Source organism: Salvelinus namaycush, chromosome 22, assembly GCF_016432855.1.
Source record: "Salvelinus namaycush isolate Seneca chromosome 22, SaNama_1.0, whole genome shotgun sequence".
NCBI lineage: Eukaryota > Metazoa > Chordata > Actinopteri > Salmoniformes > Salmonidae > Salvelinus > Salvelinus namaycush.
Window position 1 is genome coordinate 32220597 of NC_052328.1, and position 18180 is coordinate 32238776.

Consider the following 18180-nt stretch of genomic DNA (forward strand, 5'->3'; position numbering starts at 1 on the left):
CCACCACGCAACCAGCTACCGTCTAGCCCCACCACGCAACCAGCTACCGTTCTAGCCCCACCACGCAACCAGCTACCGTCTAGCCCCACCACGCAACCAGCTACCGTCTAGCCCACCACGCAACCAGCTACCGTTAGCCCCACCACGCAACCAGCTACCGTTTAGCCCCCACCAACTGTCAAACCAGTTACCGTCTAGCTCCACTACGCAACCAGTTACCGTCTAGCTCCACTACGCAACCAGCTACCGTCTAGCCCACCACGCAACCAGCTACCGTCTAGCTCCACTAAACAACCAGTTACTGTCTAGCTCCACTAAACAACCAGCTACTGTCTAACTACCCACCACGCAACCAGCTACCGTCTAGCCCCACCACGCAACCAGCTACCGTCTAGCCCCACCACGCAACCAGCTACCGTCTAGCTCCACTAAACAACCAGCTACCGTCTAGCTCCACTAAACAACCAGCTACCGTGTAGCCCCACCACGCAACCAGCTACCGTGTAGCCCCACCACGCAACCAGCTACCGTGTAGCCCCACCACGCAACCAGCTACCGTGTAGCCCCACCACACAACCAGCTACCGTCTAGCTCCACTACGCAACCAGTTACCGTCTAACTACCCACCACGCAACCAGCTACCGTCTAGCCCCACCACGCAACCAGCTACCGTCTAGCTCCACTAAACAACCAGCTACCGTCTAGCTCCACTAAACAACCAGCTACCGTCTAGCCCCACCACGCAACCAGCTACCGTCTAGCTCCACCACGCAACCAGCTACCGTCTAGCCCCATCACGCAACCAGCTACCGTCTAGCCCCACCACGCAACCAGCTACCGTCTAGCTCCACCGCGCAACCAGCTACCGTCTAGCCCCACCGCGCAACCAGCTACCGTCTAGCCCCACCACGCAACCAGCTACCGTCTAGCCCCACCACGCAACCAGCTACCGTCTAGCCCCACCACGCAACCAGCTACCGTCTAGCTCCACTAAACAACCAGCTACCGTCTAGCTCCACTAAACAACCAGTTACCGTCTAGCTCCACTAAACAACCAGCTACCGTCTAACTACCCACTACGCAACCAGCTACCGTCTAACTACCCACTACGCAACCAGCTACCGTCTAGCCCCACCACGCAACCAGCTACCGTCTAGCCCCACCACGCAACCAGCTACCGTCTAGCCCCACCACGCAACCAGCTACCGTCTAGCTCCACTAAACAACCAGCTACCGTCTAGCTCCACTAAACAACCAGCTACCGTGTAGCCCCACCACGCAACCAGCTACCGTGTAGCCCCACCACGCAACCAGCTACCGTGTAGCCCCACCACGCAACCAGCTACCGTGTAGCCCCACCACGCAACCAGCTACCGTCTAGCTCCACTACGCAACCAGTTACCGTCTAGCTCCACTACGCAACCAGCTACCGTCTAACTACCCACCACGCAACCAGCTACCGTCTAGCCCCACCACGCAACCAGCTACCGTCTAGCTCCACTAAACAACCAGCTACCGTCTAGCTCCACTAAACAACCAGCTACCGTCTAGCCCCACCACGCAACCAGCTACCATCTAGCTCCACTACGCAACCAGCTACCATCTAGCTCCACTACGCAACCAGCTACCGTCTAGCTCCACTAAACAACCAGCTACCGTCTAGCCCCACCACGCAACCAGCTACCGTCTAGCCCCACCACGCAACCAGCTACCATCTAGCCCCACCACGCAACCAGCTACCATCTAGCCCCACCACGCAACCAGCTACCATCTAGCCCCACTACGCAACCAGCTACCATCTAGCCCCACTACGCAACCAGCTACCGTCTAGCCCCACCACGCAACCAGCTACCGTCTAGCCCCACTACGCAACCAGCTACCGTCTAGCTCCACTACGCAACCAGTTACCGTCTAGCTCCACTACGCAACCAGCTACTGTCTAACTACCCACTACGCAACCAGCTACCGTCTAACTACCCACCACGCAACCAGCTACCGTCTAGCCCCACCACGCAACCAGCTACCGTCTAGCTCCACTAAACAACCAGCTACAGTCTAGCTCCACTAAACAACCAGCTACCGTCTAGCCCCACCACGCAACCAGCTACCGTCTAGCTCCACCACGCAACAAGCTACCGTCTAGCCCCACCACGCAACCAGCTACCGTCTAGCTCCACTAAACAACCAGCTACCGTCTAGCCCCACCACGCAACCAGCTACCGTCTAGCCCCACCACGCAACCAGCTACCGTCTAGCTCCACCACGCAACCAGCTACCGTCTAGCCCCACCACGCAACCAGCTACCGTCTAGCCCCACCACGCAACCAGCTACCGTCTAGCCCCACCACGCAACCAGCTACCGTCTAGCTCCACTAAACAACCAGTTACCGTCTAGCTCCACTAAACAACCAGCTACCGTCTAACTACCCACTACGCAACCAGCTACCGTCTAGCCCCACCACGCAACCAGCTACCGTCTAGCCCCACCACGCAACCAGCTACCGTCTAGCCCCACCACGCAACCAGCTACCGTGTAGCCCCACCACGCAACCAGCTACCGTGTAGCCCCACCACGCAACCAGCTACCGTGTAGCCCCACCACGCAACCAGCTACCGTGTAGCCCCACCACGCAACCAGCTACCGTCTAGCCCCACCACGCAACCAGCTACCGTCTAGCCCCACCACGCAACCAGCTACCGTCTAGCCCCACCACGCAACCAGCTACCGTCTAGCCCCACCACGCAACCAGCTACCGTCTAGCCCCACTACGCAACCAGCTACCGTCTAGCTCCACTAAACAACCAGCTACCATCTAGCCCCACTACGCAACCAGCTACCGTCTAGCTCCACTAAACAACCAGCTACCAACTAGCCCCACTACGCAACCAGCTACCGTCTAGCTCCACTAAACAACCAGCTACCGTCTAGCCCCACCACGCAACCAGCTACCATCTAGCCCCACTACGCAACCAGCTACCATCTAGCCCCACCACGCAACCAGCTACCATCTAGCCCCACCACGCAACCAGCTACCATCTAGCCCCACCACGCAACCAGCTACCATCTAGCCCCACCACGCAACCAGCTACCATCTAGCCCCACTACGCAACCAGCTACCGTCTAGCTCCACTAAACAACCAGCTACCGTCTAGCTCCACTAAACAACCAGTTACCGTCTAGCTCCACTAAACAACCAGCTACCGTCTAACTACCCACTACGCAACCAGCTACCGTCTAGCCCCACTACGCAACCAGCTACCGTCTAGCCCCACTACGCAACCAGCTACCATCTAGCCCCACTACGCAACCAGCTACCGTCTAGCCCCACTACGCAACCAGCTACCGTCTAGCTCCACTAAACAACCAGTTACCGTCTAGCTCCACTAAACAACCAGCTACTGTCTAACTACCCACTACGCAACCAGCTACCGTCTAGCCCCACCACGCAACCAGCTACCGTCTAGCCCCACCACGCAACCAGCTACCGTCTAGCCCCACTAAACAACCAGTTACCGTCTAGCTCCACTAAACAACCAGCTACCGTCTAACTACCCACTACGCAACCAGCTACCGTCTAGCCCCACCACGCAACCAGCTACCGTCTAGCCCCACCACACAACCAGCTACCGTCTAGCCCCACCACGCAACCAGCTACCGTCTAGCCCCACCACGCAACCAGCTACCGTCTAGCCCCACCACGCAACCAGCTACCGTCTAGCCCCACCACGCAACCAGCTACCGTCTAGCCCCACCACGCAACCAGCTACCGTCTAGCCCCACCACGCAACCAGCTACCGTCTAGCCCCACTACGCAACCAGCTACCGTCTAGCCCCACTACGCAACCAGCTACCTTCTAGCTCCACTAAACAACCAGCTACCATCTAGCCCCACTACGCAACCAGCTACCGTCTAGCTCCACTAAACAACCAGCTACCAACTAGCCCCACTACGCAACCAGCTACCGTCTAGCTCCACTAAACAACCAGCTACCATCTAGCCCCACTACGCAACCAGCTACCATCTAGCTCCACTAAACAACCAGCTACCGTCTAGCCCCACCACGCAACCAGCTACCATCTAGCCCCACTACGCAACCAGCTACCATCTAGCCCCACCACGCAACCAGCTACCATCTAGCCCCACTACGCAACCAGCTACCATCTAGCCCCACTACGCAACCAGCTACCGTCTAGCCCCACTACGCAACCTGCTACCATCTAGCCCCACTACGCAACCTGCTACCATCTAGCCCCACCACGCAACCAGCTACCGTCTAGCCCCACCACGCAACCAGCTACCGTCTAGCCCCACCACGCAACCAGCTACCGTCTAGCTCCACTAAACAACCAGCTACCGTCTAGCTCCACTAAACAACCAGCTACCGTCTAGCTCCACTAAACAACCAGCTACCGTCTAGCTCCACTAAACAACCAGCTACCGTCTAGCTCCACTAAACAACCAGCTACCGTCTAGCTCCACTAAACAACCAGCTACCGTGTAGCCCCACCACGCAACCAGCTACCGTGTAGCCCCACCACGTGTAGCCCCACCACGCAACCAGCTACCGTGTAGCCCCACCACGCAACCAGCTACCGTGTAGCCCCACCACGCAACCAGCTACCGTGTAGCCCCACCACGCAACCAGCTACCGTGTAGCCCCACCACGCAACCAGCTACCGTGTAGCCCCACTACACAACCAGCTACCGTGTAGCTCCACTACGCAACCAGCTACCGTCTAGCTCCACTACGCAACCAGCTACTGTCTAACTACCCACTACGCAACCAGCTACCGTCTAGCCCCACCACGCAACCAGCTACCGTTTAGCCCCACCACGCAACCAGTTACCGTCTAGCCCCACCACGCAACCAGTTACCGTGTAGCCCCACCACGCAACCAGCTACCGTCTAGCTCCACTACGCAACCAGCTACCGTCTAGCCCCACCACGCAACCAGCTACCGTCTAGCTCCACTAAACAACCAGTTACCGTCTAGCTCCACTACGCAACCAGCTACCGTGTAGCCCCACCACGCAACCAGCTACCGTGTAGCCCCACCACGCAACCAGCTACCGTGTAGCCCCACCACGCAACCAGCTACCGTGTAGCCCCACCACGCAACCAGCTACCGTGTAGCCCCACCACGCAACCAGCTACCGTGTAGCCCCACCACGCAACCAGCTACCGTGTAGCCCCACCACGCAACCAGCTACCGTGTAGCCCCACCACGCAACCAGCTACCGTGTAGCCCCACCACGCAACCAGCTACCGTGTAGCCCCACCACGCAACCAGCTACCGTGTAGCCCCACCACGCAACCAGCTACCGTGTAGCTCCACTACGCAACCAGTTACCGTCTAGCTCCACTACGCAACCAGCTACTGTCTAACTACCCACTACGCAACCAGCTACTGTCTAACTACCCACTACGCAACCAGCTACCGTCTAACTACCCACCACGCAACCAGCTACCGTCTAGCCCCACCACGCAACCAGCTACCGTCTAGCCCCACCACGCAACCAGATACCGTCTAGCTCCACTAAACAACCAGCTACCGTCTAGCTCCACTAAACAACCAGCTACCGTCTAGCTCCACTAAACAACCAGCTACCGTCTAGCCCCACCACGCAACCAGCTACCGTCTAGCTCCACCACGCAACCAGCTACCGTCTATTTCCACCACGCAACCAGCTACCGTCTAGCTCCACTAAACAACCAGCTACCGTCTAGCCCCACCACGCAACCAGCTACCGTCTAGCCCCACCGCGCAACCAGCTACCGTCTAGCCCCACCGCGCAACCAGCTACCGTCTAGCCCCACCGCGCAACCAGCTACCGTCTAGCCCCACCGCGCAACCAGCTACCGTCTAGCCCCACTACGCAACCAGCTACCATCTAGCCCCACTACGCAACCAGCTACCATCTAGCCCCACTACGCAACCAGCTACCGTCTAGCCCCACCACGCAACCAGCTACCGTCTAGCCCCACTACGCAACCAGCTACCGTCTAGCCCCACCACGCAACCAGCTACCATCTAGCCCCACCACGCAACCAGCTACCGTCTAGCCCCACTACGCAACCTGCTACCATCTAGCCCCACTACACAACCAGCTACCATCTAGCCCCACTACGCAAAAAATAAATGTATCCTTTTCCATGCATTGTGACTTGCCTAGTTAAATAAAATGCAAACGTTTTGAACAAACTGAGCAATATCAAACACACCCTGTCTGAAACAAAATTCAAGCCTCTACTCGTCCCGTACCCAGAATCCTTTAAGGTTATCATCAGCATGTCTCAGATCTTACAGAGGGCAATAAAACACTAAATGTGTTTCGTTTTTGATTTCCCCAAGATCACACAGTAGGCAAAATGTCTCCTCTTCAAGGGCTTTAACTCTACCCATCTCTATATTCAGAGGGAAGGTGCTGGATCTGAGCACAAACTGAGCTTTGGCTTTTTGTTTTAGTTCAGACGGGACATATGGTTCAGGGGTGTAGTTCTCGTTGAGTGTACGTTCTAAGTTCAGGTTGAAACTCAAAATCAACTGCCCATTTTTCCACAAGGCTTGTCCTTGATTTGGTTAACACCACCTGGTAATTTGTTCCTGAATATACTGCAAATCAGTTTCACAAAACATAGATACTCATAACTATCCGTGGTCTAGAAAATGGTTAAGGTCCCAGTCAAATTGTTTTTGGTGATTCTGTGTTCTGGCAAATGTATCAGTCTGTTCCATGTCACCTTTTTGCCGAACCACACATGGTTCCCAACCCATATCTCCACAGATGGCCAGGTTTGGAGTCTGTTTGTGAAGACCAAGAAAGCAGCGGACTGCTCTGTTCTGAACATTGTTACAATTAGTATCTCACTATAGAGGTCCTGTCTGTCTACGAATGGTTTACCTTCAGACAGAAAAACAGAGGAGACTTGCCCTCTCCATTAGCCCCTGGTTAACTTTTACTGCCTCAGAAACCCGGATCCGGGATCACCCCCCACCCCCCCCACACTGATTAGCATAGCTAGCATAGCTTCACAAGTAAATAGTAGCATCTAAATATCATTAAATCACAAGTCCAAGACACCAGATGAAAGATACAGATCTTGTGAATAAACCCATCATTTCTGTTTTTTAAAATGTTTTACAGGGAAGACACAATATGTAAATCTATTAGCTAACCACGTTAGCAAAATACACCATTTTTCTTTGTCCACCATTTTTTCTCAACACCACTAGCTATCACCAATTCGGCCAAATAAAGATATTGATAGCCACTAACCAAGAAAAAACCTCATCAGATGACAGTCTGATAACATATTTATGGTATAGGATAGGTTTTGTTAGAAAAATGTGCATATTTCAGGTAGAAATCACAGTTTACAATTGCACCCACCATCACAACTAGACTAGAATTACTACAGAGAGCAACGTGTATGACCAATTTACTCATCATAAAACATTTCATAAAAATAGACAAAGCATAGCAATGGAAAGACACAGATCTTGTGATTTCAGACAATATTTCAGATTTTCTAAGCGTTTTACAGCGAAAACACAATAAATCGATAAGTTAGCATACCACATGTGCAAACGTTACCAGAGCATCGATTCAAGCCAAAGAGAGCGATAACGTAATCATCGCCAAAATATATTAATTTTTTCACTAACCTTCTCAGAATTCTTCCGATGACACTCCTGTAACATCATATTACAACATACATATATTGTTTGTTCGAAAATGTGCATATTTAGCCATAAAAAACCGTGGTTATACAATGAAAATAGTAGCAAATCAAGCCTCAAAATGTCGGACGTCATCTTTAACAGTGATCTTGTCTCATGAATAACTATTCATAAACTTGACTAAAAAAATATAAGTTGGACAGCTATCGAAAGACAAATTAGTTCTTAATGCAATCGCTGATTTACATTTCTAAAATTATCCTTACTGTGCAATACAGGGTTCGCCAAGCGAAGCGATACCAAACAAAATGGCGGAATATGCGTTTAAAATATTTCGACAGAACAACGATTTATCATATTAAATATTTCTTACTATGAGGTGATTTTCCATCAGATTCTTGGGCAATGTATCCTTTCTTGGGTCTAATCTTCTTTTGGTCGAAAGATGTCTTCTGTCCGTCGAAATGCCCGCTAACGTTCGACCGGGACCCCAAAACGTGCCCAAAGCTTCATAGAGCATCACATAGAAATTCCTCAAAATCGCACTAAACGGATATAAATTGCTATAAAACGGTTTAAATTAAATACGTTATGATGTTTCTAACTCCTATATCGAATTAAATTACAGACGGATACATTTCACGTTGATAACCGAGCCTTTGAAAATGGCATCCTGAGGTCCTCTTCTGCGTAATGGCCAGAGTCGAAAGGGGGGGTACCCTCACTCCTTGGCCTTTTATAACCTCTGAGAGCTACGCAGAAAGCCCATTCCACTTCTCATTGGTTACTGACATCCAGGGGAAGGCGGGTGCAGTTCATGTCGTTCCATAGGATATACACAGACCTTAAAAACTGATCTGAAACCGCTCTCAGACCTTCGCACTATCTGTCATGGATTTCGCTGTAGAAAGAGTTCTGGGTCACCCACAGACATAATTCCAACGGTTTATGAAACTAGAGAGTGTTTTCTATCCAATAGAATTAATAATATGCATATTGTACGAGCAAGAATTGAGCACGAGGCAGTTTAATTTGGCGACACCCAGAAAAAATAAATGCTAACTGCTCCCCCTATTGACAAAAGGTTAAATTCCCCTGTAAAGAGTTTGCGTGTGTGTGCACGAGGCAGACCGGGACAGCTCATAGACTACAGGCTGTGGATGAGTAGGTGTGTGTTGGTCAGTGCAGGTGTTCGTTGTTAGAAGTCTGTAAGAAGCTGACACTGTCCCAAATGGCACTCTATTCCCTATATAGTGCACCATTTTGAACCAGGGCCCTTTGACACGTAGTGCACTATATAGGGAATAGAGTGCCATTCGGGATGCAACTTGAGTCTCTGCATGGCAGCAGCTGCCTGCCGAAGTCACACAGACCGGGTCAGTATGTCCGCCCCAACCCTGACACGGCCTTCACACACACAGATAGACACACACACAGCCCCATCCCTGACACGGCCTTCACACACACAGATAGACACACACACACAGCCCCATCCCTGACACGGCCTTCACACACACAGATAGACACACACACACAGCCCCATCCCTGACAGGGCCTTCACACACACAGATACATGCACACACACAGCCCCATCCCTGACAGGGCCTTCACACACACAGATACATGCACACACACAGCCCCATCCCTGACAGGGCCTTCACACACACAGATACATGCACACACACAGCCCCATCCCTGACAGGGCCTTCACACACACAGATACATGCACACACACAGCCCCATCCCTGACAGGGCCTTCACACACACAGATACATGCACACACACAGCCCCATCCCTGACAGGGCCTTCACACACACAGATACATGCACACACACAGCCCCATCCCTGACAGGGCCTTCACACACACAGATACATGCACACACACAGCCCCATCCCTGACAGGGCCTTCACACACACAGATACATGCACACACACAGCCCCATCCCTGACAGGGCCTTCACACACACAGATACATGCACACACACGGCCCCATCCCTGACAGGGCCTTCACACACACAGATACATGCACACACACGGCCCCATCCCTGACAGGGCCTTCACACACACAGATACATGCACACACACGGCCCCATCCCTGACAGGGCCTTCACACACACAGATACATGCACACACACGGCCCCATCCCTGACAGGGCCTTCACACACACAGATACATGCACACACACGGCCCCATCCCTGACAGGGCCTTCACACACACAGATAGACACACACACGGCCCCATCCCTGACAGGGCCTTCACACACACAGATAGACACACACACGGCCCCATCCCTGACAGGGCCTTCACACACACAGATACATGCACACACACGGCCCCATCCCTGACAGGGCCTTCACACACACAGATACATGCACACACACGGCCCCATCCCTGACACGGCCTTCACACGCACAGATACATGCACACACACGGCCCCATCCCTGACAGGGCCTTCACACGCACAGATACATGCACACACACGGCCCCATCCCTAACAGGGCCTTCACACGCACACAGATAGATCCACACACAGATATGCTGAGAAAAAGAGCTATGGGGCTCCAACCTTAGTGGGCTAGACTTTGAAGGGGAATAGGTACGAATGCTCACTCACATAGGAGCGCACACACACACTCACAGTGAACACACACACTAACCCTCTCTCCATTCCACCCCTCTCGCTCTCCCCCTCTCCGTACTTCTCCCCTCCATCTCTCTAGAGCACTTTATGAGCGGACTGCGGAGGCAGAGCTGGACCTGAGTTTTCAGAAGGATGATATCCTCTATGTGGATGATACTCTACCAAAGGGCAGCTTCGGCAGCTGGATGGTCTGGCAGCTGGATGAGAACGCACAGCGGATCCAGAGAGGACAGATCCCCAGCAAATACATGTAAGACACACACACACACTACTAAGTTATTAGCTGATACCAGTTAGTCTCTCCTCATCATTTGGGTAACTTCCGTGTGTCATGACGAGTCTTGTGTGACTATATTCTATGTGTCTGTGCAGGATGGACCAGGAGTTCTACCGTAGACACAGTATGACAGAGCTGAAGGACGACAAGGACAGTAAGAGTCTGTCTGCGGCCGCCAGGAGATCCTTCTTCAGGAGGAAAAACAAACACAAACGCAGCGGCTCTAAAGACGGCAAGGAACTGGTGGCCCAGGACGCCATTAGCACAGACTCCATACCATTTCTAGAGGGTGAGGACACATACCTTTACATGGACAGAGTATTAGGCTGTCGTGTGTAACGCTACCCCACTGACTGATTTGGTTGTGTGTGTGTAACCATGTATATTGTGTGTGTGTCTCTCCCCCTCAGACTGTGTGAGCCTGGCGTACCAGCGGGTCCAGAAGGTAGTGTGTGTTTCCTCTAGGCCGGTCGTGATCCTCGGCCCTCTCTCAGACCCCGTCAAGGACATGCTGGTTAAAGAGTCCCCCGGGAAGTTCTGCAGATGTGTCCTTGGTGAGTAAAGTACAACAGTACCACAATATATTACTGGTTGAGTAGAGTACAACATATAGCACCACAATATAATACTAATAATACTGGTTGAGTTGAGATCAGCACTGTATTCAGACCTCTTAACTTTTTCCACATTTTGTTACATTACAGCTTTATTCTAAAAAGTATTATTGGATATGACGCTATAAGCTTGGCACACATGTATTTGGGAGTTTCTCCCATTCTTCTCTGTAGATCCTCTCAAGCTCTGTCAGGTTGGATGGGGAGAGTTGCTGTACAGCTATTTTCAGGTCTCTCCAGAGATATTTGATCGGGTTCAAGTCCGGGCTCTGGCTGGGCCACTCAACGATATTCAGAGACTTGTTCCGAAGCCACTCCTGCGTTGTCTTGGCTGTGTGCTTCGGGTCGTTGTCCTGTTGGAAGGTGAACCTTCGCCCCAGTCTGAGGTCCAGAGCGCTCTTCATCAAGGATCTCTCTGCACTTTGCCTCGATCCTGACTGGTCTCCCAGTCCCTGCCGCTGAAAAACATCCCCACAGCATGATTCTCCCACCACCTTGCTTCACCGTAGGGATGGTGCCAGGTTTGCTCCAGACGCAACGTTTGGTATTCAGGCCAAAAAGTTCAATATTGGTTTCATCAGACCAGAGAATCTTGTTTGTCATGGTCTGAGAGTCCTTTAGGTGCCTTTTGGCAAACTCCAAGCGGGCTGTCATGTGCCTTTTTACTGAGGAGTGGCTTCTGTCTGGCTACTCTACCATAAAGGCGTGATTGGTGGAGTGCTGCAGAGATGGGAGAACCTTCCAGAAGGACAACCATCTCCACAGAGGAACTCTGGAGCTCTGCCAGAGTGACCATCTGGTTCTTGTTCACCTCCCTGACCAAGGCCCTTCTCCCTCGGTTGCTCAGTTTGGACGGGAGGCCAGCTCTAGTCTTGGTGGTTCCTAACTTCTTCCATTTAAGAATGACTGTGTTCTTGGAGACATTCAATGCTGCAGAAATGTTTTGGTATCCTTCCCCAGATCTGTGGCTTGACGCAATCGTGTCTCTGAGCTCTACGGACAATTCCTTCAACCTCATGGCTTGGTGTACATGCGCTGACATGTACTGTGAAGTGTGGGACTTTGTATAGACAGGTGTGTGCCTTCCAAATCATATCTAATCAATTGAATTTACCACAAGTGAACTCCAATCAAGTTGTCGAAACATCTCAAGGATGATCAATGGAAACAGGATGCACCTGAGTCCAATTTCGAGTCTCAATTCAAAGGGTCTGAATACTTATGTAAATAAGGTTTTTCAGTTTTTTTATTTGTAATAAATTTGCAAACATTTCTAAACCTGTTTTTGCTTTGTCATTATGGGGTGTTGTGTGTAGATTAATGAGGCTGTAACGTAACAAAATGTGGGAAAAGTCAAGGTCTGAATACTTTCCGAATTCACTGTAGTGCCTTACTTTTGACCGCAGCCTTATGTGCCCTGTGGATGGGGTTTTATTGGGGACATATTGTCCTACATGCAGTCCAAAAGAAAAGCATACATAATAATATATTATTATTGCCTGTTGATGATTGCTTGTCATTTTATCAAACAGAATAGGGTTTAGACTTATAGATATACAATCATTGAGTGTAGCCCTTCTTGTCATTTTCTATTTCTTTGGTTAGACTACTGGGTTGTATTCATTAGGATGAACAGTCTCTGACATCTGTCTGTGTGTTTTCCTCAGAGGTGATGAAGGCATCCCAGCAGGCTATAGAGCGCGGAGTCAAAGACTGCCTCTTCATCGACTACAAACGCAGGAGTGGCCATTTTGACGTGACCACCGTGGCCTCCATCAAGGAGATCACAGAGAAGGTACAATATCAGGGCTGATCTAGCATTAGTTTCACCTTTTAGATAATAGTGAAAAAGATTATATGAACGGGGGGGACCTGATCCTCGATAAATACTTCTACATTGTCAGATCCTGAATAAAGTTAGATGTGGTCAATTAAAAGCTTATTTAATGTCACCTCAAAAGCAGTCTTCAGGTTTTTCATTTCTCACAATTTACAACGTTCTGTCTTAATAGACGTCGAGTCTCTTGCATTTGATCCTTTCTGGAAGCAGCAGCATCATGTTGATCCTTTCTGGAAGCAGCAGCATCATGTTGGTCCTTTCTGGAAGCAGCAGCATCATGTTGGTCCTTTCTGGAAGCAGCAACAGCATCATGTTGGTCCTTTCTGGAAGCAGCAGCAGCATCATGTTGGTCCTTTCTGGAAGCAGCAGCAGCATCATGTTGGTCCTTTCTGGAAGCAGCAGCAGCATCATGTTGGTCCTTTCTGGAAGCAGCAGCAGCATCATGTTGGTCCTTTCTGGAAGCAGCAGCAGCATCATGTTGGTCCTTTCTGGAAGCAGCAGCAGCATCATGTTGGTCCTTTCTGGAAGCAGCAGCAGCATCATGTTGGTCCTTTCTGGAAGCAGCAGCAGCATCATGTTGGTCCTTTCTGGAAGCAGCAGCAGCATCATGTTGGTCCTTTCTGGAAGCAGCAGCATCATCATGTTGGTCCTTTCTGGAAGCAGCAGCATCATCATGTTGGTCCTTTCTGGAAGCAGCAGCATCATCATGTTGGTCCTTTCTGGAAGCAGCAGCATCATCATGTTGGTCCTTTCTGGAAGCAGCAGCATCATCATGTTGGTCCTTTCTGGAAGCAGCAGCATCATCATGTTGGTCCTTTCTGGAAGCAGCTGCATCATCATGTTGGTCCTTTCTGGAAGCAGCAGCAGCATCATGTTGGTCCTTTCTGGAAGCAGCAGCAGCATCATGTTGGTCCTTTCTGGAAGCAGCAGCATCATCATGTTGGTCCTTTCTGGAAGCAGCAGCATCATCATGTTGGTCCTTTCTGGAAGCAGCAGCATCATGTTGCTTGTCATCCCAGTTGTTGTACCTAGAACAAACAGGACTGAACTGAGATGTCCTCTTCTCCCCCTCTTAGGACTGTCACTGTCTGCTAGACATCGCCCCCCACGCCATTGAGAGGCTGCACAGCGTTCACATCTACCCTATCGTCATCTTCATCCGCTACAAAAACGCCAAGCAGATCAAGTAAGTAGCCAGCCACACCCATCTTCTTCACGGATTTTCAGTGTTGTAATCATTCTAGATCTTTTAAATGTTATGTTCCATTTGACCAGTTCCCAGGTCTGAGATGAAATAATTCCATGGAGACGCATCTTTAGTGTGTTTTGTCCATTTGTACTTGGTGGTTGAGTTCACAGAACGCTTTTGTGTGTGTCTCTGTCTGACTGTCTGTCTGGTGCGATGTCTGTCTGTGTGTGCGATGGTCCCCCGGGTGAGTAACTAATTGGAGAAATTAATGGGATGTAATGGGATTCAGCAGGAACAGTATAATAAGAGCGGTATAACGCTAGCACAGTCAAATCCCCAGGCTCCTTTTCTTCTTGACTACTACCACACGCACACTGACAAATCCCCTGGCTGTATCCCAATGTTATTTGATAACTTCTTCTCCTCCTTGACCAGTCAGTAATGAAAAGGTTGGATAGATTTCCTCTCTACCATGAGATTCCCCCGGCAGACACATTGCCGTGCTGAATAGCTCTCTGTCTGACCTGTGTGTGGACATGAGTGTTTGAATGAGGTGTGTGTGTGTCAGTTTACATTAGGAAGATTTGACTCCAGACAACGTGCCTGGGAAGATTTGAATTTACCGGACATTTGAGAAATTTACCGGCCATCCGTATGCATTCAGATCCGACCTGGCGCAGCCTTAAAAACAGCCGATGACAAAAACACTATTCCTTGTGTTTTCGATTTGTAGCACATGCAAAACATTATAGCCTAATATTTTATTGGTCTTTACTTTCCTAAAACAGTAATTGTCCACCTCATGGTTCAACTGTCAGCAATTTGAGCACTAATTGCATCAGAGCATTTCATGCATAGATCAATAGGCTTAGGCATCCACTGTATGATATTGTATTTGTGTGTGTGTGTGTATATACAGTTGAAGTTGGAAGTTTACATACACTTAGGTTGGAGTCATTTAAAACTCGTTTTTCAACCACTCCACAAATTTGTTTTTAACAAACTATAGTTTTGGCAAGTCGGTTAGAACATCTACTTTATGCATAACACAAGTAATTTTTCCAACAACTGTTTACAGACAGATTATTTCACTTATAATTCACTGTATCACAATTCCAGTGGGTCAGAAGTTTACATACACTGTTAACTGTGCCTTTAAACAGCTTGGAAAATTCCACAAAAATTATGTCATGGCTTTAGTAGCTTCTGATAGGCTAATTGACATCATTTGAGTCAATTGGAGGTGTACCTGTGGATGTATTTCAAGGCCTACCTTCAAACTCAGTACATATTTGCTTGACATCATGGGAAAATCAAAAGAAATCAGCCAAGACCTCAGAAAAAAATGTGTAGACCTCCACAAGTCTGGTTCATCCTTGGGAGCAATTTCCGAACACTTGAAGGTACCACATTCATCTGTACAAACAATAGTACGCAAATATAAACACCATGGGACCACGCAGCCGTCATACCGCTCAGGAAGGAGACGCGTTCTGTCTTCTAGAGATGAATGTACTTTGGTGCGAAAAGTGCAAATCAATCCCAGAACAACAGCAAAGGACCTTATGAAGATGCTGGAGGAAACCGGTACAAAACATCTATATCCACAGTAAAACGAGTCCTATATCGACATAACCTGAAAGGCCGCTCAGCAAGGAAGAAGCCACTGCTCCAAAACCACCATAAAAAAGCCAGACTACGGTTTGCAACTGCACATGGGGACGAAGATCGTACTTTTTGGAGAAATGTCCTCTCGTCTGATGAAACAAAAATAGAACTGTTTGGCCATAATGACCATCGTTATGTTTGGAGGAAAAAGGGGGAGGCTTGCAAGCTGAAGAACACCATCCCAACCGTGAAGCACGGTGGTGGCAGCATCATGTTGTGGGGGTGCTTTTCTGCAGGAGGGACTGGTGCACTTCACAAAATAGATGGCATCATGAGGGGGAAATTATGTGGATATATTTTAACGCAATATCTCAAGACATCAGTCAGAAAGTTAAAGCTTGGTCACAAATGGACAATGACCCCAAGCATACTTCCGAATTTGAGGCAAAATGGCTTAGGACAACAAAGTCAAGTTATTGGAGTGGCCATCACAAAGCCCTGACCTCAATCCCATAGAACATTGCGACTGGGCCAAAATTCACCCAACTTATTGTGGAAGGCTACCTGAAACGTTTGACCCAAGTTAAACAATTTAAAGGAAATGCTACCAAATACTAATTGAGTGTATGTAAACTTCTGACCCACTGGGAATGTGATGAAAGAAATAAAAGTTGAAATAAATCATTCTCTCTACTATTATTCTGACATTTCACATTCTTAAAATAAAGTGGTGATCCTAACTGACCTAAAACAGGGAATTTTTACTAGGATTAAATGTCATGAATTCTGAAACTGAGTTTAAATGTATTTGGCTAAGGTGTATGTAAACTTCCGACTTCAACTGTAAATGTGCGTGCGTGGGTATATTGATTTTACTGAGTTACAGATCATATGAGAAAATCAGTCAATTGAAATAAATTCATTAGGCCCTAATCTATAGATTTCACATGACTGGAAATATAGATATGCGTCTCTTGGTCACAGATACCTTTAAAAAAATGGGCCTCACAATGGGCCAAATTGCCATCGATAAAATGCAATTGTGTTCATTGTCCATAGCTTATGCTGGCCCATACCATAACCCCACCACCACCATGCAGCACTCTGTTTACAACGTTGACATCAGCAAACGTCTCACCCACACGACGCCATACACATGGTTGTGAGGCCGGTTGGACGTACTGCCAAATTCTCTAAATGATGTTGGAGGAGGCTTATGGTAGAGAAATGAACATTCAATTATCTGGCAACAGCTCTGGTGGACATTCCTGCATGCCAATTGCACGCCCCTTCAAAACTTGAGACATCTGTGGCTTTGTGTGACAACTGCACATTTTAGTGGGCTTTTATTGTCCCCAGCACAAGGTGCACCTGTGTAATGATTATGCTGTTTAATCAGCTTCTTGATATGCCACACCTGTCAGGTGGTTGGATTATCACTTTACGTTGGGTTTACATGTTGGGTTTATATTGTGTAGTGTATGTATGTATATGTGTATACAAATAAAGTATTTAAAAGAAGAGAAGGTTAGTCCTGGCCCCAGAGAGATGGAGACCTAGAGATATGCCGGCGGCATGCAATAACACCGACATGCATTTCTTTGTCAGATTGTTACTGCGTCTGCTATATAGACGTACAGGAGGAGGTTAATTCGTACATTTTCTCTCCAAATATTTTGTATAAAGATAAGCATTATATTGTTAGATTATAGGAGTAACTCTGGTAGGCCTGAAACACTTCCTCACCTCAAGTTCAACTGTTGGAGTTAGTAGGAGCACCGTCATGTACTGCCTTCATATCATGCCTTAAAATCATAGGCCTGCAGTATAATAGGCTAATAGCCACACCACACAACTTTTACAAAAGTTTCTCAACTTAATTAGGGTAATTCAAAAGTAAGTCAAGCCATTGTTTATAGGGAAAATAAGAGCAGGCTATTATGTTGCGGCATACACAGCATTACAGTTGGAACTTAATTTGGCCAAAGAAAATGGCTGAACAGAATTAAACAGAACACTTGCGAACTGGTTTAAACCTTCACAATACACTTTGTCCTCTAACTTGTGTTTTACTTCAATGAAAAATGCCTCAATCTTCACAATCAACAGTAGACTATTCAGAGTTTAGGCAATGATAGACTCTCCTGGACAATTTGGCCCGCTACAATTTGTCGGCTTTTCATCAATTTCCGGCTAACGGAAACCCTGGTCTGTGTGTTTTGCTGGAGTGTTAACTCGGAGTGTTGCCCCCCCCACACACACACACCCTTGCCTAATCCCAAACAGCTGGAGATGCTCTTCCACTTTTTTCCCCCTCCAAACTTTTT

At 49.0% G+C, this 18180-nt stretch overlaps 1 protein-coding gene across 1 annotated transcript in view; it reads left to right on the forward strand.

Moving 5' to 3' along the window:
• LOC120017765 (disks large homolog 5-like) overlaps nucleotides 1–18180 on the forward strand; it is a 127194-nt gene that overhangs the window by 101783 nt on the left and 7231 nt on the right. Inside the window, exons 28-32 of the mRNA XM_038960738.1 lie at nucleotides 10405–10575; nucleotides 10698–10891; nucleotides 11013–11156; nucleotides 12884–13011; nucleotides 14133–14242. Of these exons, the coding sequence (XP_038816666.1) occupies nucleotides 10405–10575; nucleotides 10698–10891; nucleotides 11013–11156; nucleotides 12884–13011; nucleotides 14133–14242 (747 nt within the window). The remainder of the gene's footprint in view (nucleotides 1–10404; nucleotides 10576–10697; nucleotides 10892–11012; nucleotides 11157–12883; nucleotides 13012–14132; nucleotides 14243–18180) is intronic.